General features: G+C 39.4%; 2 protein-coding genes and 2 pseudogenes across 2 annotated transcripts; 2 read left to right on the top strand and 2 right to left on the bottom strand.

Moving 5' to 3' along the window:
* Positions 1 to 1,303: 1,303 nt before the first annotated feature.
* On the bottom strand, positions 1,304 to 3,119 carry LOC145485337 (uncharacterized; annotated as a pseudogene).
* A 350-nt stretch (positions 3,120 to 3,469) lies between these two features.
* On the top strand, positions 3,470 to 4,389 carry LOC145486077 (uncharacterized). Its single transcript, XM_081464784.1, has one exon. It carries the CDS (start codon positions 3,511 to 3,513, stop codon positions 4,237 to 4,239), a length of 729 nt encoding a protein of 242 aa, XP_081320910.1. The 5' UTR covers positions 3,470 to 3,510; the 3' UTR covers positions 4,240 to 4,389.
* A 3,190-nt stretch (positions 4,390 to 7,579) lies between these two features.
* On the bottom strand, positions 7,580 to 9,375 carry LOC145485277 (uncharacterized; annotated as a pseudogene).
* A 340-nt stretch (positions 9,376 to 9,715) lies between these two features.
* LOC145483501 (uncharacterized) lies at positions 9,716 to 10,456 on the top strand. The gene has a single exon (XM_081462024.1). It carries the CDS (start codon positions 9,758 to 9,760, stop codon positions 10,454 to 10,456), a length of 699 nt encoding a protein of 232 aa, XP_081318150.1. The 5' UTR covers positions 9,716 to 9,757.
* Positions 10,457 to 21,469: the final 11,013 nt, after the last annotated feature.

The following is a 21,469-nucleotide window of genomic DNA, read 5'->3' as shown; positions in this document are numbered from 1 at the left end:
TTTTAGCATTATCGAGTTATATTTGTGTAGAGTCGTCTAACTGATACAGAAAGTTATTTCTTGTATATAGTTCGTTTTCCAGTGGCTCTGTATTTCTTGCTTTGATTACTAAATATTTTGGGATTGCGCTGGTAACTTGGTAAAATTGGAGAAAACTCGTATTGCAGTCATAGCTGCACTAATGACACTCAGGTTATTTACTCTTTACACGGAGAAACCGTTTAGTCAAAGGTTTGTACAAATGGCAAGCAGAAATCCCTGATTGTAAGTTGCGTTCGGATTGGCCATTTACCATTTTATCCTCTCTCCCTCCACTCCCCTCTTCCTTCCCCTTACTGTAAGAGACCAAGACGAGCTCAACCACATCATAATATCATAATTTCACGATAGCGGTGAAGAATTGCAAATGGTCAGCACATTTTGCACTCGGAAAATTTGTTAGAACTTTATCAACAATTGCGGGATCTTGTATTCTCTGACAGATCCAGTATTTTCGTTTTCGTTGGTTTTGAACATTTGTTGCTACAAAGAGAGACTAAATGAGCGGAAGTCGAAATCAAGTTGGCAGCATTTCAAAGAGGAGTTGCTCGGCATAATTATCAGGGCTCTTCTCATGCTTGCTGCACTTCAATACTTGACCACTAAGATCACGTAATCAATAAATGTCGATGCCCTTCAGTCTAGAGAGTGGTGTAGTTTTGTTGATGAGGCATTACTGGCCTCAATTTGAGAGAAACGACATGGGGAGCGGCTAGTTGGAAACATTCTGTAGAGTTTTCTGTTATGAATGCTGTCAATATTTTGCAGTTTTCTTTGACTAATAAAACACTTGCTCCGAACTTTCTAGCACTTCCCAGTTTAGTAAACTCACACTGCTAGTATGTAACAGGAGACGATTTTTAGCATTAATGGTTTTAATCCATGTTGTACGAGGCAAAAAATAGTTGTGGTACGACGTTAAAAATAGTCCGATTCATCTGCCGGCAGCTATTTTGAACTTAGCTTTGTTGTATACTATAACAAATAATTGCTACTATCAGTTAACAAGAAGACGAAAGGAAATATAATGGAGAAAAAGGGCTGTGTGTTACAAATGCTATGCTTTTATGGTAAAACGATTTTTTCGAATCAACAAATTTTTAGAAACGGATTTCACTAAAAGCGTTAACGTTAAAAAACAACCGACCGCTCGACGGTCATTTTCAAGTTCAAAAGTAAAAGTTTTGCATGCGTCCAAATATATACAATCGATTATGAGAATGCTAATGAAAATGCTAATGAGACACTGACTACATAGAAACAATACAAGAAAATTGCGGCATGAGTAATAAAAACGTTAAGGCGATAGAAACGATTTGAAATAAAATAATTTTAAAATAATTAAGTAAATAGCTTCGCGCGGATCGAGTCACTCTGTTTGTTCAATTTTGGTTGAAGTTTACGAATAAAAAGCTTTTCAAAAATCAAACAGTCGAGTTTACTCTGACATTTTTTCAAAATCTTGAAGTTGCTTTCAATGGTCTCTGGATCCTTTCCGTGCTCATCCTTTACGTCGTTGCCGACTGTTGATCGCTTATGTTCCTCCACACGTTGATGTAGGTGTCAACTCGTGAAGCCGGCATAGTCTGCATCGCACAGACCACACTCGTAATAATAAACAACGTTTTGTTGATTCTCAATTGGAGGTTTATGTTCCTTTGGTTTGAATTGTCTCTTGATATTCTGACTTGTGTAAACAGGCTGGACAACGGCATCAATCTTTCGACTGAGATCACCGAGTTGGTGACTTACCGCATTCGCCGATTTCTGGTCTTTGAACGGTAAGACAATTCTGATGGGAGCATCTTATTCATGGATACTTGTTGTTTAGAACACACATTCTCAGTAACTTTCATTTCAATAAAATGTCTGATGGTGTCCTCTACGTCCTCTACGAGGGTTTTGGGATAATGCAGGCGAGCAAAAACCATTTTAAGACGTTCACATTCTTGATGGAAGAACTGCCAATTCGAGGAGAGTTTGAACGCACGGTTTAACATTGTCTTCAGTACAGAATGTTTATACCTTAGGTCAACATGGCTTTGGTAATGCAGTAAAAGCCCAGTATCGGTCGGTTTCACGTAGACCTTCGTATCTAGTCGGGGACCATTTCTGGTAATCACTATTCCAAGAAAGGGAAGCTTGCCGTTGTCTTCGAATTCCATTGTGAAGCTGAGTGAGGGGTGGATTTCATTCAGTGTTAACAAGAATTCAGAGGCAGATGAAACATCGGGCATTTGCTGAGGGTGTCGTCGACATAGCGGTTATAGAAAACAGGCATCTTGTTTTGCTTTTCCAATTTTTCTTCAATATTGCACATAAACGCATTTGCCATTAGTGACCCGAGGGGAGAGCCCATGGCAACCCGGTCCACTTGCTCATACAGATTTCCTTCGAATTGGAAAAGCCGGTTTTTCGTAGCAACTTCTAACAGCTCCATAAGGTCAGTTTTTGTGATGTTGAGGTCATATTCCTTATTGAATCAATCGGGTTTGAAAGCTTTTTCCGCTAGGATTTCGATTGTTTCATCCACTGGTACGTTTGCGAAAAGAGACGGAACATCGTATGACACTAAAATGTCCTGTTCGTCGATTTTCATCTCATGAAGATCACCAGCAATCGAGAAGATGTCATTAACGGTTTGGTCGTTGACGGACAAAGGTTTTAGCTCCTCATCAAGCCCCTTAGCAAGCTTGTAATTGTAGGTTCTTGTTGGTGACAGGATTGGACGGACCGCTAGTTTCTTCTTGTGGGTCTTTGGCAAACCATAAAGGTGTGCGAGCCTAGAACCCTTTTGGATCAGTGAGTGGGCTATGGGTTTCGGAAGAATTCTTTGCACGATGGAGGACAGATCCTTCTCCTTTTTAAGTAGTGGGTGGTAATGCTTCAGAGGTCTTCCCTTTGCTTTTGGTCTTTCGAGACTGATGGGTATAAATTTAGTTTCATCACTAATAGATGATTCCCTCAGTAGGCTGACATATTCTGTTTTGTCCAAGATCACGTCTCTCGAGCCTTTATCCGGTCGCGTAATTACAATATCGTCTCTCTTCATTAGCTGACCTATCGCTCTTAACATTGGTTTTGGTGGTGTCGGGCCTTTCCTCTTGATGTAGCTAAGGCCGATAGAACGTAGCGTTGCAACGCTACGTTCTATTGCCCTTAACTACCTCAAACTAAATTTATACCCATCAGTCTCGAAAGACCAAAACCAAAGGGAAGACCTCCGATTTTCAGGCATATTTTCTGTAGACGAGCTTCCCGAATGGCTTCACGTTTTTGGGTTTGGACTTTATGTGACGCTTCTTGTTCTCGCTTTCGTCGTCGACACAGCCATATTGTTTGTATTCTATCGAGTAAAGGAACTGCGAAATGTGACCAACAATCTGCTTTGCAACATGGTGACAGCGGACTTACTTTTCGATTGCAGCGTGTATTTTGGCTCAGTCACAGGTCTTCTTCAGCTCAACTACCATGTCGAAAGATAGACTAGTTTGTACCGAGGAGCGCCCAGATGACTACTTACTAGTTTTCCTTTGTTATCATGTGCCAGTCTTTATTTTGCTTTATTTTATACCTCTTGTAATTCTGTCCTTTACGTTCGCAAGAGTTTCGAGAAAACTCCGCACCGTTGTGCAACGATTTCGATCACGGTCACGATTTGATATCTGTGGCACCGTGAAAATGCGAAGGAGCATCATAAGAATGCATTTAGTTGTATTTATAGTGTTGGTGGTGTGTCTAACGCCCCTAAAAGTCATTGAGTTGTTGTATGTGACACCTATAATGGACCAGTTCGACTCATTCGGGACTCTCGTTGTTACTGTGGAGATACTAGCCTTTTCGCATGCGCTGTTTAATCCCTCAGTGTGTTCGTTTAAGAGCAAAGAATTCAGGAAAGCTGCAAAGAAGGCTTTTCGCATTTCCCGGAGTCTAAAGGGCGATTACTGCATGCGCATCCGCAAGAGAGAGGACACTGAATGCAAGCTGAAACAAGTGAAGCAAAGCGAAGCCATTGGTGCGGACAACGAAAAGAGAGCGTGGACGGACCATCAAAATCCCAGCGAGCCTGGAGATGTTTGGAAGGAGAAAGGCACTCGTAACGATGGATTTTCGTTTGCTTTAAATACTCTAGCGCGAACAGAAAGCTCTTTGACTGAAACGACTGATATACCTAGGGAGGAAGACTATGGCAAAAGTTAGAGTAAATTAAGCCACGCATATTTAAATGAGCTACATCATGGTTTGCTCGTCTTGAAAAGTTTAGCCTAAAATGTTCAGGTTCATCGTTTGTAATCCGAGTTAATCTTCTCATTTCTTGTTCCTTTATGGTTTATTATCATCTCCTTGGTGTTTTTCTATCTTAGTTAACTGCTATCTTCAAGTAGCAATCAATTTTGTACGTGATTAAACTAGATCAGCTGCTAAAGTAAGTGTCTAACTTCATTTCAAAAAGTGAATCAGAGCCACATCTTTCAATAAGCCTTGGCATGTCCAAGCAAATTGGATTTTCACGCGTTTATTTCCGCCTTCCACTTTACACAGAATCAGTGGAAAAGTAGAAAAAGAGCCTGAAATAAAATAAGATAAGATGAAAAAATTCCGGCAATTTCAGTAGAACGTCAAGTGGAAAGGTCCATTTCGGTTCGGTCTGACCGGTCGGACCGCAATTGGCCGTTCCATTTTGACAAATCGGTTCGTTGCCCTACTTCTTTTCCGTAGATTTTCACTTTTGTGGCCGAATAGAAAGTGTTCAGAGCCATTCCTTTCAGTTGTCCAGATTTGACCGAAAAATTTTATTCCATTTTCCTGGGTTAATCCCGCTGGTCTCTGACCGGTTGGTCTGGCATAATGAAAAGCACCCGTAGTTTTCCAGTTGTCTCAACTTATAGACGCCCTAATAAGAAGCTATTTATACCATTCATTAAACTGTCGTAGCAGTCTTTTTAAAAGAGTTTTTTTTTTCGGAGGGGAGAGGGGGAGGGGAGGGGAGACGGGAACGTCTCGCTTCAAAACAGAAAATAAGCCAAGCGAGCTGGACCCCGGATACAGTGGTCCTGTCGCGTACGCTTTTACGTTTTTGTGCACAAGCTTTGTCGAAACAGCTGTACATCTCTTTTCTTAAAGTGGCGTGGCATTGCAAAATGAGTCTCATGTGTAGTAACTAAGCCCAGAAACACTAGGCTCGAACGCCCTGAAACTCGTTCCTGCTGGATACAATATCATGATGTTGTTGTAAATGTAGAATGTTGATAATACTTGCATTTTCAACTTGTAATGCAAACATGGTCGCACGACAAGTTCCATTGGAAAATTACTGGCTTTAAGATCCTTGGGGCAAAAATCAAACTTCCCGAAATTTTGCAGTATCATTATCGTGTAGACAATTTATGGCAAATTAGTCCTATACCTCTGAAAACAGATGGAAAGAAATGGTTGAGTTTCTCTTTGCCTTTTTAGCTTGACCAGGAAAAGAGAAACCTAACTTCTACTCACCACCAAGGAGTAGAATAGTGTGACGGGGAAGGGGCAAAACTCTAGGAGGGGGGGAGGGGGGAGAGTTACCGTGCACCTTCGACGATCTAGCGTTCTATCCACACGACTAACAATGCCCTATTCGCACCTATTCGCATAAATAGCCCATAATCGAGACCAATGAGCCAAAGTGACAAAGAAAAAGACGTTTAAATTTTTACGATTCCTTTTATTTTCTAATATTAGTTAATTTAAGCCAGATTTAATCCCATGATATCAAGTCCAGTTAAAACGTTCCTTAAGTCCTTGGTTCTTGTGTCAGTTTTCCGGGTTTCAGTTAACGATTGTAGCCTGTAGTCATCTCTTTCATTCCTTCGTTTTCTAAATCATCACATTGAATCTGCCTTGCTGCTCGGCACACATCTCGTTGGACCTTCTGAAACTAAAATGATAATATAATCCAAATGGAAAGTGTTGGTGAAACTAGTGGTTTGATTGTTACAACGATTCAAATGAAACATTTTAAGGAGTAACTCCAAGACTTATTGCATGAACCTTTGCTTATTACTTAAAGTATTCTTGTACAGAAAGCTCACTAAAAAACAAGCCAAACTGGTGACTGTAGTTAAAAACCAAAACTCAAGCGTACCTCCCTCTTTCTTCCAATGGGTGGTTGCCCAATGGACAATATACTGCCTTCTGTACAGGCGAGAATTGCGCCAGCTACAAGCACGAAGAGAATAAGTAGTTTAGCCTTCATAGCTCCTCTTTTCTTCTATCGACGAATAAGATAATATTTTTTCTTCTTGCAAGCTTTTTTTATAGTATCTTTGCCGCCGTTTTAACTAAATATTTTGGGATTGCGCTGGTAACTTGGTAAAATTGGAGAAAACTCGTATTGCAGTCATAGCTGCACTAATGACACTCAGGTTATTTACCCTTTACACGAAGAAACCGTTTAGTCAAAGGTTTGTACAAATGGCAAGCAGAAATCCCTGATTGTAAGTTGCGTTCGGATTGGCCATTTACCATTTTATCCTCTCTCCCTCCACTCCCCTCTTCCTTCCCCTTACTGTAAGAGACCAAGACGAGCTCAACCACATCATAATATCATAATTTCACGATAGCGGTGAAGAATTGCAAATGGTCAGCACATTTTGCACTCGGAAAATTTGTTAGAACTTTATCAACAATTGCGGGATCTTTTATTCTCTGACAGATCCAGTATTTTCGTTTTCGTTGGTTTTGAACATTTGTTGCTACAAAGAGAGACTAAATGAGCGGAAGTCGAAATCAAGTTGGCAGCTTTTCAAAGAGGAGTTGCTCGGCATAATTATCAGGGCTCTTCTCATGCTTGCTGCACTTCAATACTTGACCACTAAGATCACGTAATCAATAAATGTCGATGCCCTTCAGTCTAGAGAGTGGTGTAGTTTTGTTGATGAGGCATTACTGGCCTCAATTTGAGAGAAACGACATGGGGAGCGCCTAGGTGGAAACATTCTGTAGAGTTTTCTGTTATGAATGCTGTCAATATTTTGCAGTTTTCTTTGACTAATAAAACACTTGCTCCGAACTTTCTAGCACTTCCCAGTTTAGTAAACTCACATTGCTAGTATGTAACAGGAGACGATTTTTAGCATTAATGGTTTTAATCCATGTTGTACGAGGCAAAAAATAGTTGTGGTACGACGTTAAAAATAGTCCGATTCATCTGCCGGCAGCTATTTTGAACTTAGCTTTGTTGTATGCTATAACAAATAATTGCTACTATCAGTTAACAAGAAGACGAAAGGAATATAATGGAGAAAAAGGGCTGTGTGTTACAAATGCTATGCTTTTATGGTAAAACGATTTTTTCGAATCAACAAATTTTTAGAAACGGATTTCACTAAAAACGTTAACGTTAAAAGACAACCGACCGCTCGACGGTCATTTTCAAATTGAAAAGTAAAAGTTTTGCATGCGTCCAAATATATACAATCGATTATGAGAATGCTAATGAAAATGCTAATGAGACACTGACTACATAGAAACAATACAAGAAAATTGCGGCATGAGCAATAAAAACGTTAAGGCGATAGAAACGATTTGAAATAAAATAATTTAAAAATAATTAAGTAAATAGCTTCGCGCGGATCGAGTCACTCTGTTTGTTCAATTTTGGTTGAAGTTTACGAATAAAAAGCTTTTCAATAATCAAACAGTCGAGTTTACTCTGACATTTTTTCAAAATCTTGAAATTGCTTCCAATGGTCTCTGGATCCTTTCCGTGCTCATCCTTTACGTCGTTGCCGACTGTTGATCGCTTATGTTCCTCCACACGTTGATGTAGGTGTCAACTCGTGAGGCCGGCATAGTCTGCATCGCACAGACCACACTCGTAATAATAAACAACGTTTTGTTGATTCTCAATTGGAGGTTTATGTTCCTTTGGTTTGAATTGTCTCTTGATATTCTGACTTGTGTAAACAGGCTGGACAACGGCATCAATCTTTCGACTGAGATCACCGAGTTGGTGTCTTACCGCATTCGCCGATTTCTGGTCTTTGAACGGTAAGACAATTCTGATGGGAGCATCTTGTTCATGGATACTTGTTGTTTAGAACACACATTCTCAGTAACTTTCATTTCAATAAAATGTCTGATGGTGTCCTCTACGTCCTCTACGAGGGTTTTGGGATAATGCAGGCGAGCAAAAACCATTTTAAGACGTTCACATTCTTGATGGAAGAACTGCCAATTCGAGGAGAGTTTGAACGCACGGTTTAACATTGTCTTCAGTACAGAATGTTTATACCTTAGGTCAACATGGCTTTGGTAATGCAGTAAAAGCCCAGTATCGGTCGGTTTCACGTAGACCTTCGTATCTAGTCGGGGACCATTTCTGATAATCACTATTCCAAGAAAGGGAAGCTTGCCGTTGTCTTCGAATTCCATTGTGAAGCTGAGTGAGGGGTGGATTTCATTCAGTGTTAACAAGAATTCAGAGGCAGATGAAACATCGGGCATTTGCTGAGGGTGTCGTCGACATAGCGCTTATAGAAAACAGGCATCTTGTTTTAGTTTTCCAATTTTTCTTCAATATTGCACATAAACGCATTTGCCATTAGTGACCCGAGGGGAGAGCCCATGGTAACCCGGTCCACTTGCTCATACAGATTTCCTTCGAATTGGAAAAGCCGGTTTTTCGTAGCAACTTCTAACAGCTCCATAAGGTCAGTTTTTGTGGTGTTGAGGTCATATTCCTTATTGAATCAATCGGGTTTGAAAGCTTTTTCCGCTAGGATTTCGATTGTTTCATCCACTGGTACGTTTGCGAAAAGAGACGGAACATCGTATGACACTAAAATGTCCTGTTCGTCGATTTTCATCTCATGAAGATCACCAGCAAACGAGAAGATGTCATTAACGGTTTGGTCGTTGACGGACAAAGGTTTTAGCTCCTCATCAAGCCCCTTAGCAAGCTTGTAATTGTAGGTTCTTGTTGCTGACAGGATTGGACGGACCGCTAGTTTCTTCTTGTGGGTCTTTGGCAAACCATAAAGGTGTGCGAGCCTAGAACCCTTTTGGATCAGTGAGTCGGCTATGGGTTTCGGAAGAATTCTTTGCACGATGGAGGACAGATCCTTCTCCTTTTTAAGTAGTGGGTGGTAATGCTTCAGAGGTCTTCCCTTTGCTTTTGGTCTTTCGAGACTGATGGGTATAAATTTAGTTTCATCACTAATAGATGATTCCCTCAGTAGGCTGACATATTCTGTTTTGTCCAAGATCACGACTCTTGAGCCTTTATCTGGTCGCGTAATTACAATATCGTTTCTCTTCATTAGCTGACCTATCGCTCTTAACATTGGTTTTGGTGGTGTCGGGCCTTTCCTCTTGATGTAGCTAAGGCCAATAGAACGTAGCGTTGCAACGCTACGTTCTATTACCCTTAACTACCTCAAACTAAATTTATACCCATCAGTCTCGAAAGACCAAAACCAAAGGGAAGACCTCCGATTTTCAGGCATATTTTCTGTAGACGAGCTTCCCGAATGGCTTCACGTTTTTGGGTTTGGACTTTATGTGACGCTTCTTGTTCTCGCTTTCGTCGTCGACACAGCCATATTGTTTGTATTCTATCGAGTAAAGGAACTGCGAAATGTGACCAACAATCTGCTTTGCAACATGGTGACAGCGGACTTACTTTTCGATTGCAGCGTGTATTTTGGCTCAGTCACAGGTCTTCTTCAGCTCAACTACCATGTCGAAAGATAGACTAGTTTGTACCGAGGAGCGCCCAGATGACTACTTACTAGTTTTCCTTTGTTATCATGTGCCAGTCTTTATTTTGCTTTATTTTATACCTCTTGTAATTCTGTCCTTTACGTTCGCAAGAGTTTCGAGAAAACTCCGCACCGTTGTGCAACGATTTCGATCACGGTCACGATTTGATATCTGTGGCACCGTGAAAATGCGAAGGAGCATCATAAGAATGCATTTAGTTGTATTTATAGTGTTGGTGGTGTGTCTAACGCCCCTGAAAGTCATTGAGTTGTTGTATGTGACACCTATAATGGACCAGTTCGACTCATTCGGGACTCTCGTTGTTACTGTGGAGATACTAGCCTTTTCGCATGCGCTGTTTAATCCCTCAGTGTGTTCGTTTAAGAGCAAAGAATTCAGGAAAGCTGCAAAGAAGGCTTTTCGCATTTCCCGGAGTCTAAAGGGCGATTACTGCATGCGCATCCGCAAGAGAGAGGACACTGAATGCAAGCTGAAACAAGTGAAGCAAAGCGAAGCCATTGGTGCGGACAACGAAAAGAGAGCGTGGACGGACCATCAAAATCCCAGCGAGCCTGGAGATGTTTGGAAGGAGAAAGGCACTCGTAACGATGGATTTTCGTTTGCTTTAAATACTCTAGCGCGAACAGAAAGCTCTTTGACTGAAAGAGTAAATTAAGCCACGCATATTTAAATGAGCTACATCATGGTTTGCTCGTCTTGAAAAGTTTAGCCTAAAATGTTCAGGTTCATCGTTTGTAATCCGAGTTAATCTTCTCATTTCTTGTTCCTTTATGGTTTATTATCATCTCTTTGGTGTTTTTCTATCTTAGTTAACTGCTATTTTCAAGTAGCAATCAATTTAAAGATAAACTAGGTTAAACTAGATAAGTTGTTAGCGTAAGTGTCTAACTTCATTTCATTATTTCCGCCTTCAACTTTACACAGAATCTGTAGAGAAGTAGAAAAAGAGCCTAAAATAAAATAAGATAAGATGAAAAAAAAACAAATAATAATAAAAATAGAAATAATAATAATAATAATAATAATAAAACTGGTTAAAGTGAGTTTCATTTAGCTTTTAGTTGAATTTCAAGACCCTTTTTGCTGCTCGAGAAATTCTCCTAACAAAAATGGCTCGAGTTATCAGCATAAGAGGAAACAGCTGACAAGCTGTTCTTGAATCACGCAGACTTCAACACCCAGATTCACATGAGTTTCATCAGGATACAAATTATGGCAGAACTATCGCACTGATTGGTTGAGGAGTCTTAGGGTGCTTTCCATGGTGCCAAAAATTCCGGAAATTTCGGTAGAACGTCAAATGGAAAGGTCCGTTTCGGATCGGTCTGACCGATCGGACCGCAATTGGCCGTTCCATTTTGACAAATCGGTTCGCCCTACTTCTATTCCGTAGATTTTCACTTTGGTGGTCGAATAGAAAATGGTCAAAGCCGTTCCTTTCAGTTGTCCAGATTTGACCGAAAAATGTTCCTCCATTTTCCTGGGTTAATCCACTGCTCTCTAACTGGTTGGTCTGGCATAATGAAAAGCAGCCGTAGTTTTCCTGTTGTCTCAACTTATAGACGCCCCAATAAGAAACTATTTACACCATTCATTTAACTCTTGTAGCAGTCTCTTTAAAAGGTTTTTTTTCGGGGGGGGGGGGAGGGGAGGGGAGGCGGGAACGTCTTGCTTCAAAACAGAAAATAAGCCAAGCGAGCTGGACCCCGGATACAGTGGTCCTGTCGCGTACGCTTTTACGTTTTTGTGCACAAGCTTTGTCGAAACAGCTGTACATCTCTTTTCTTAACGTGGCGTGGCATTGCAAAATGAGTCTCCTGTGTAGTAAGGAAGCGCAGAAACACTAGGCTCGAACGCCCTGAAACTCGTTCCAGCTCGATGCAATATCATGATGTTGTTGTAACTTGTAGAACGTTGATAATACTTGCATTTTCAACTTGCAATGCAAACATGGTCGCACGAAGAGTTGTATTGGGAAATTACTGGCTTTAAGATCAATCTGGCAAAAATCAAACTTCCGAAATTTTGCAGTGTCATTATCGTGTCGATAATTTACGGAAAATTAGTTCTATACCGCTAAAAATAGATCGAAAGAAATGGTTGAGTTTCTCTTTGTCTTTTTAGCTTGACCAGGAAAAGAGAAACCTAACTTGTACTTACCACCAAGGAGCAAAGGAGTGTGAAGGGGAAGGGGCAAAACTCAAGATGGCGGGAGGGGGGCGGGGGTACAGTGTACCTTCGACGATCTAGCGTGCTATCCACACGACTAAAAATCCCCTATTCGCGTCAAATAGTCCATAATCGAGACCAATCAGCCAAAGTGACAAAGAAAAAGACGTTTAAATTTTTACGATTCCTTCTATTTTCTATTATTAGTTAATTTAAGACAGATTTAATTCCATGATATCAAGTCCAGTTAAAACATTCCTTAGGTCCTTGGTTCTTGTGTCAGTTTTCCGGGTTTCAGTTAACGATTGTAGCCTGTAGTCATCTCTTTCATTCCTTTGTCTTCCAAATCATCACATCGAATCTGCCTTGCTGCTCGGCACACTTCTAGTTGGACCTTCTGAAACTAAAATGATAATGTAATCCAAATGAAAAGTGTTGGTGAAACTAGTGGTTTGATTGTTATTTATAACGATTCAAATGAAACATTTTAAGGAGTACCTCCAAGACTTATTGCATGAACCTTTGGTTTTTACTTAGAGTATTCTTGTACAGAAAGTTCGCTAAAAAAAAAGCCAGACTGGTGACTGTAGCTAAAAACCAAAATACAAGCGTACCTCTCTCTTTCTTCCAATGGGTGGTTGCCCAATGTACGATAAACTGCCTTCTGTACAGGCGAGAATTGAGCCAGCTACAAGCACGAAGAGAATAAGTAGTTTAGCCTTCATAGCTCCTCTTTTCTTCTATCGACGACTAAGATAATATTTTTGTTCTTGCAAGCTTTTTATAGTATCTTTGCCGCCGTTTTAACCAATGAAATACAATTCTGCCGAGCTATTAATAGTAAAATCGTGGTGAACGTGGCTTTTTCTTTCGTCATAGCCATAATATTAACCTAGATCAACTTGAGTGAAAGGAAGCTATTTTGGATAGAGCGGTTAATGGGACCTGTTATCTTTTTTCCTTGATTCTGTGTTAATACCCATAAAGGAAGTTTCCATAAATACATGGAATTGTTAATTGTAAACTGTGACTGTGTTTCAATTTACCGCGTGGCTACAGCCGGCATCTGGACTCTGAAGTTCACTTTAAAGTAGATAAACCACACTGGCTTAATTATTGTAAATGGTTATTTAATAGACGGATCTTATAATTTAAGTTCAACGAAGTTCCAGACCATATTTTTCAATTCACTTGCACTTTGTTGTCAATGCCAGAATCCTTTATTCTGTAAATGACAGAATCTTGCATTAACGTTTTTTTCGCCCAGGATTTGACCTGGCAAGAGATAGCTTTTCAGTTATAGATATATGGAAATAGGAGTACATTAAAAGTTAAGATTTCTTGAGTAAACCCAGAGCTCGAGAGGAAGATGACCTAAAGATGAGTTTATCGATCGTATCAAGTTTTGGCTGGTTAAATTTCTGTCTTCAAAATAACTTTTTGGAATAAATAAAATCCTGCTCAAATATCAAATCCAAAAATAGAACTATAAATTCAAGTTACGTGAGCAACCTACTATGAAGAGAAAATCTAAAGGGAAACAAAATTTTGGTATGGTAAGCTTACTAACATTACAAACTCAGCTAAGTATGTAATGCAGTAGTATGTAGTATGTAGTCTAAATTTGCGCCTTTATTCCAAAAATGTGAACGAAGATATTGATATTGCCAAAAGGAAGGTAGACTGTTCACAGCCCCCTTTTTTCCCGTGGGATCGTAGATGTCGGTCGTTGAGCTTGACGGGCCGCGATCTTGGTCTCTTGATGCGAGCGAAACTAGAGAGAGTACAAAACGCCCGTGGGTAGGGGTGGGGGAGGGCACGGCTGGCGGAAAAAATAGGGAGACTGTAACAGCTTCCCTCTGTCTGGTATTCGCTGCGTTAGTTGCTCCAGCAACGGCAACACCTGATTGGTGAAAGGGACAACAGAATTCATCAGAGCGAGCAGAGCGTTGACAACTTGAGTGACAGAAAGTGACATTCATCACTTCGCGACTCAGGCCGAAACGGCATCGATTTCAAGAGAATTTTCTGGAGAATGTTTTGATTTTGATCGTCTGTCTGCTTCTTGTCTTGGAGGATTGGTGTTAAAGCACGAGCAAAAGGAGTGTGTTTCTCGTTTACTAGAAGGAAAAGATGTTTTGGCGGTTCTTCCAACTGGTTTTGGCAAGAGTTTAATATATCAATGTTTCGTTTTGGCGAAGGAAATGGCTGAAAGCTCCGTTGGTTGTTCTTATTTCCGACTGAAATTTTACAATTAATGCCACAAAGACGCCGGGCAAAGACGGCACGCATCTGAATAATTGGTATTCTCTGCGGGCTTTGCCCCTTTTTTTGGAGTCAGAGAAGAGTTCTTCCGTCCCGCATTCATTCGACTCAACTTAGTAAACCTTCAAAATGTTTCGAAATTCACAACACAGTAACATGTATTCATATCATCATCATCCATGATTTGACAAGTTTTTTCTCAAGGGAGAAGATTTGTTAATTGATTTGATTAACGGAGGCGCCAAACTGGTGGCCGCACCCCTTGAACACGAGACGGAGTGAAGCTGTTACAGTCTCCCTATTTTTTCCGCCAGCCGTACCTTCCACCACCCCTACCAACGGGCATTTTGTACTCTCTCCAGTTTCGCTCGCATCAAGAGACCAAGATCGGGGCCCGTCAAGCTCAACGATCGACCTCTACGATCTCACGGAAAAATAGGGGACTGTACACAGCCTAAAAAGAAGGTGGCACTAGAAACATTAGGAAACATGAAATTCAATCCTCGTGCACTAATTTTTGTTTGTTTTTTCGGTAGTTAAGTACTTTATTGGTTTCCTGCATTACTAGTAATTACAACAACTATCACATATATCGCCCAATCTACTTTACATTGGTTACCAAAACTAGTTTTAACATTTCTCTCAATTATAACTTAACTAATTTCGGGTAAGGTTTTGCGCTTTTGCGAGGGGCATTTTTTTGTAGCTAATGACTAAAGTTTTCTATTCTATACTTAAATAAAACTTTATTAACAAAGACTGAAAGGCAAATAGCTTGGTTCTGCATCTTACTAGTGTATATGAAGTATTTCATAAATAGGATCGTGTAATTTCTTTAATATTTCTTTTTCGTATGGGCCAGATATGATACCAAATAGTTTCTCTTCAACTGTTGGAGAAAATTGTGAGTTGTTGGTAGCGTCAGTTACGTTGTTAAGGAAAATCTTTGCAGTCGACAGTTAAGAAAAGTATGATCAATTGAATCTTTCTCACCACAGTAGAGATATTCATCGTCCGCTTTAATTCCACATCGATGAAGCTCTTTTTTAGTAACTACAATTCTATGAATTAATTTAAACTGGAATTCCTTCAATTTTGTCTCCTTGCAGATGCTCTTTAGGGAGGTGAAAATTTTTTCCAGGCATTCTTATCTAGTCTTATTTTGCTGTTCCAATTCATTGGGCTAGTCGGGCCGTCACAGTAAATTTTCCGGTTTAGTAAAGCGTAGAAGTCTCTAGTTTCAACATTATCCAGTTGTATTTGTGTAGAGTCGTCTAACTGAAACAGAAAGGTACTTTTTGTATATAGTTCGTTTTCCAGTGGCTCTGTATTTCTTGATTTGATTACTAAATATTTTGGGATTCCGCTGGTAACTTGCTAAAATTGGAGAAAATTCGTATTGCAGTCATACGTGCACTAATGACACTCAGGTTATTTACCCTTTACACGGAGAAACCGGTTAGTCAAAGGTTTGTACAAATGGCAAGCAGCAATCCCTGATGATAAGTTTCGTTCGGATTGGCCATTTATCATTTTATCCTCTCCACCCCCCCCCCCCCCCCCACCTACCCCATCCCCTTCCTCCCCTTTACTGTAAGAGACCAAGTCGAGCTCAACCACATCATAATTTCCAGATGGCGGTGAAGAATTGCAAATGGTAAGCCCATTTTGTACTCGGAAATTTGTTAGAACTTTATCAACAATTGCGGGATCTTTTATTCTTTGACAGTCCAACTTTTTCTATTTCGTTCAATTTGAACATTTGTTGCTTCAAAGAGAGACTAAATGAGCGGAAGTCGAAATCAAGTTGGCAGCATTTCAAAGAGGAGTTGCTCGGTATAATCATCAGGGTTCTTCTTATGCTTGCTGCAATTCAATACGTGACAATTAAGGTCACGTGATCGATAAATGTCAATGCCTTTCAGCTTAGAGAGTGGTGTATTTTTGTTGATGAGGCATTCCTGGCCTCAGTTTGAGAGGAACGGCATGGGAGCGGCTAGGTGGAAACATTCTGTAGAGTTTTCTCTTATTAATGCTGTCAACATTTTGACTAATACAACACTTGCTCCGAATTTTCTACCACTTCCCAGTTTAGTAAACTCACACTGCTAGTATGTAACAGGAGACGATTTTTAGCATTAATGGTTTTAATCCATGTTGTACGAGACAATTCTTAAAGGAAGGTATAAGTCGACGTTAATAATAGTCCGATTCATCTGCCGGCAGCTATTTTGAACTTAGCTTAGCTGTATAGTATAACAAATGATTGCTACTATCAGTTAACAAGAAGACGAAAGGAAATATAATGGAGAAAAAGGGTTGTGTGTTACAGATGCCATGCTTTTATGGTAAAACGATTTTTCGACAGCTTTTATGCAGTCAATTGAAGACAATTCATTAAGCACCTAAAGCTTCATAGGCAAACCACGGCACTTAATTTGTTGTCAACCAATTATGGTCACTTTTGATGAAAATGTGACGGTAAGCTCATTTGAAATGAATGTGTTCCTAGAACTGCCGAGTACCATTAGCGCACGGATGAGAGGAGATTGAATTTCGCGTTTTTAAAAGGCCATGGTGCCATTTTTGACGATATCAGTATTCTCACATCTTTTAAAGACGAAAATTGAGCCAATCTTGAAAATTAGTCACGTAACAGAGTTTGTTGTCATAGTGAGCTTATTACTTCAAAACTTTATTGTTTCCTTCATTGTTAGGTTAAGCTTATTTTAACACGATAAAAATATGCTTCCATTTCTGATTTAAGAGCTTAACCAGGACTGGATTTCCCATCCCGGAATTACCTAAACAAAAGAACTTCAGCAGTTAATTTGACACGATACCTCATTTCAGACCAAAAGTAATTAACACACAAGACATCCCAGTTTTAATTTGCTCCTAGTTCATTCCCATAAATTATCAACTGATAACTTATGTTGCTCTTATTTCCAGGCTGCCTGATTTCTTTTCCCAGGTTTGATAACTTGACAATTTCTAGGAGATAAGTTCAATCCTACTCCAGTTAACATTCCATAAATGGATCTATCACTGACATGATAAAAGATTCCGGAGTTACCACAAGGTGAAACATAAATTGGGAAATATGGACTAAAACGCCGTAGAAATTAATCTATAATCAGGCAGGCAGAAGGTATTAACAACATTTTAGGCGATATGTCTTTAATCTTCCATTAGACCACTGGCTGCACCTACACACATTGGTATCCGCAATCTGCAATCACTATTTAATGTAATTTTGTCAAGACGTGGGCTTTCGTTCTACCAAATATAGAAAGAAAAAGGTTAATGGTGTAGTAAATTTACAACTCAGCTTCCTTACTCGCCAAAATGAACGAATGTAATGTTCCGCCTTTGAATTAGCCGAAAAGATTAGAAACTAAATTAAAGGGAAAGGTCAGCGCTATTTTGAATTAAGAGGCTGTCTCTGTAAGAACCGACCACTGATTTTTACTCCGAAAATTCGATTTTTCTCATAAGCTGGGATTTCGAAGCCCTTACCTAGTCAATCACTAAAATGAGCACTTTACGAAGACGAGTGTGTTAGTTACTCACTGGAATATTTTCAAAATTTCCTGAACTTTAAGCGGTTGTTAGTTTTGAAAACCTAGCGGGCGGACAAATTTTGTTATTGTTTCAAATTAAGGGACATTTATACTTTCTATTCATGTAGTTCAGCAGTTTCAAACAGGTGCCACATTTTTAAAACGTGCCTTCAAAGTAGAGCTATTTTCGCGTTTGGTTCAAAACTCGATTTAGCGGGTAGAAAATCTTCTTTTAACCGTAGAAGGAACAACATTGAATTATAATTGCAACATGACTAAACAAACTTCTATGATATATCTATAGTTGAAAAAAAGAATTGGGACTTTTGAGCGAATATTATTTTTTTTTAGAGCGCCGGCAATATGTGCTATTTTTCCAGTTTCGGCGGGCAAGAAACTTGTGTCGAGCGGACCGAACTTCAATCAATCCTAGAAAACTTCAATTGGAATTTTTAATGAAATAAAACTCATTTTAGTTATTTTGACTAGGTAAGGGCTTCGAAATCCCAGCTTATGAGAAAAATCGAATTTTCGAAGTAAAATCAGCGGTCGGCTCCTACAGAGACAGCCTCTTAATAGTTGAGCAGAATTACCTTTTATTGGTTAAAACACAGGCATAGATACTATAAAATGGATTCCTGCTAGCACACAAAATACAATCTGTTTCTTTGGGAAAAAGAAAAATAGAAACATGCAGACCAAATACTCTCTTCTCTTCGTGCTGTTAATTGGTTCGATTGTCGCTTCCACAGATGCTATGTGACTTCAGTGGGAAGGAAGAGGAAAATATTTAAACTTTAATGTCCACTTGTATTTTGTTTTGTAACTACCTTATCCCGTTTTGTTTTTTTTTTCCTTTTCGCTTGCCAATTTCTGGAATAGTAGTCATCGCTTCACCTTGTTCCATACAATAACAGTAACCTATGAAAGTACCGTTAAAAAGCCTTCGTTTGTACTCGTTTGAACTGTGTGCGTTAAAATTAAATCTCAGTAACATTTTTCCATTTGAATTCCTGATTATATTAGTTTGAGAAGATCCAACGAGATGTGTGCCAAGCAGCAAGGCAGATTCAATGTGATGACTTGGAAGATGAAGGAAGAAAGGGATGAACAAGATTTCAGGCTACATTCGTTAATTTGACATTAAACGACGGAGAACTAAAACAAGGAAAAAGGACCTAAGTAATGTCTAAACTAGACTTGATATCATGGAATTAAACCTGTCTTAAATTAGGGTTGAAAAATAAACAAATTGACGAATCGCGAATGTCAACGACTTTTTCGTATTTACTTAACCACAGATTACTTAGGCAGCGTCCACGCTTCGCAAGAGAAATTCGAAAAGGCAGCTTTATCTCTACCGCCCACAATAATACGTCACAAATTAAAATAGAGCTTTTCAAAAACGTTCTTCAAAACGGAGGAATATGAATACTGTACTCTAACGATACCTGGAATGCCTCGCACTTCAGGCATCGTTTGAGTACGGCTTCCCGTCATGTGAAGAGCACAGCATTTTACCGAAAGGGAAAGAAGAGTTTGATCCGATCATGATTCCAAGATTGCGCTGAAGAATTGCATTAAGCACACTTTACACTCAGAGATTTCAGAGAACTTTGTAAACTTTTATTCTATAACAGATCGATATTTTCGTTTTCATTGGATTTGAACATATGTCGCGATACTGAGAGATTACTGAGGGGAAGTCGAAATCATGTTTGCAGGGGTTGTTGGAGCATTTCAAAGGGGAGTTGTTCTGCATAACAATCACGGCTCTTCTTACGTTTTCTGCAATTCATACTCCTGTCAAAGTCACGTGATCGGTAAATGTCGATGCCTTTCAGCTTAGAGCGTGGTGTGTATTTTGTTGATGTGGCATTTCTGGCTTCAGTTCGAGAGGAACGACGAGGTGAGCGGCTAGGTGGAAACATTCTGTACAGTTTTCTCCTATTAATGCTGTGAACATTTTGCCATTTTGTTTGACTAAAACATCACTTGCTCCGACCTTTCTAGCCCTTCCCAATTTAGTAAATTCACACTCGTAGTATGTAAAAGGAGACGATTTTTAGCATTATTGGTTTTAATCCATGCTATACGAGACAACTCTTAAAGGAAGGTAGAAGTCGCCGTTAAACATACTCCAGTTGCCGGCAGATGATTGCCGGCTGATATTCTAAACATCGCTTTGCTGTGTAGTATAACAAATAATTGCTACTATCAGTTAACAAGAAGACGAAAGGAAATATAATGGCTAAAAAGGTTTCTGTGTTACAAATGCTATGCTTTCATGGTAAAACGCTTTTTTAACTTTGAAAACACCTGCTTTTAAAAGTTAACGAGCTGCTTTTAGCTCAAAAAGGTGAACAAAGTCTACGAAAAGGATTATACATCATAAACCAGCATGGACCTTATCTCTGAGAAACTTGACATCGAAGGAAAAAATGGCTTTTATCAATCAATTGAAGACAGGTCATTAAGACACCTGTATCCACAGTATACAATCCACCATTCTATGTACTTCTGTAAGCATCCAGAACACCTCCCCACCCCCGCCACTCCCCGTTTAAAAGCCCGCCTGAAACTTCTTATGAAGTTGTATAAGCCCGGGGCTAACAAGCGGAATTTCACCGTGAACTATTAAAAACGCAAAATGCAATCTCTTATTAGCCACGTGCTAATGTTAATTAGTAGTTTTCTGAACTCATTCCATACAAATGAGCTTTCCGTCACATGTTCAACAAACGTGACTACAATTAGTTGAGAACAAATTAAGAGCCGTGGATCACCTACGAAGCGTTTGTGTTATTTATTTCTGACTGTCCTAAGTATAAGGGTTTGTCAGTCAGTTCAGGATTTTTTAATAGCGATTAAACAAGAAGATTTTATTTTTGCAAAAAAAATAAAATCAAAAAAATAAAATCTCTTAATTTCACATCCTTTTCTTCAAAATTCGACTATTCATCCAGTCGTAAATGATTGTTTTGTTTTGTTTTTCTTTAATACAGTGTTCTAGTCTGCGACTCCACATATGTTCGCAATACCATTTTGCCAAAATGGTATTGAATTAAAAAATTAAATTAGCAAAATGGGGCTTGAATTAGGAAAAGAGAACAAAACCGGTGGTCTTATAAAATTTAAAACAACCAATCGAAAGCAATATCTTGTGTTGAGTTTTCTATAAGACTTTTGGTGTAAAACGCTGCACTCTTTACTACAATCATGCCGATGTTTATTGGTTGACCTTCATATAGGCAAGTCTTTGAGACCGGCACATGTTCTAACATATCACAGATATAGTTTTAACAAAAAGCGATTTAAACTTTTCACTGACAGGTGCATTTTTTGCCAAAGATGATCAGCCTCTCGATGTAAGGAGCTTTTCTCTTCACTTTGATGTCGGTCATCGGGATTTCAAAGTGCTCACAGATATTCTCAAACATCTGAATTGAAAATTTTGACAGCTTTGAATCTGCTATAAGTTCTCTAATGTTATAACTGTCATAACAGATGGGATGACTGAGGGCAACTTCTTGAAGGATTTCACTTCTCAGCTCACTGAAGGCTTCCTCATCCTCTACGTTCTGGTTTTCTCCTATATCACTCTCCGTCATTTCGTCATTTTCAAGTGTGCGCTCCGAGGCTAGCCTTGAGAAGAAACTTGAAACTTACTG

This window comes from Orbicella franksi, chromosome 4 (genome assembly GCF_964199315.1).
Source record: "Orbicella franksi chromosome 4, jaOrbFran1.1, whole genome shotgun sequence".
Classification (NCBI taxonomy): domain Eukaryota; kingdom Metazoa; phylum Cnidaria; class Anthozoa; order Scleractinia; family Merulinidae; genus Orbicella; species Orbicella franksi.
This window is presented reverse-complemented; position numbering and strand designations above follow the sequence as displayed.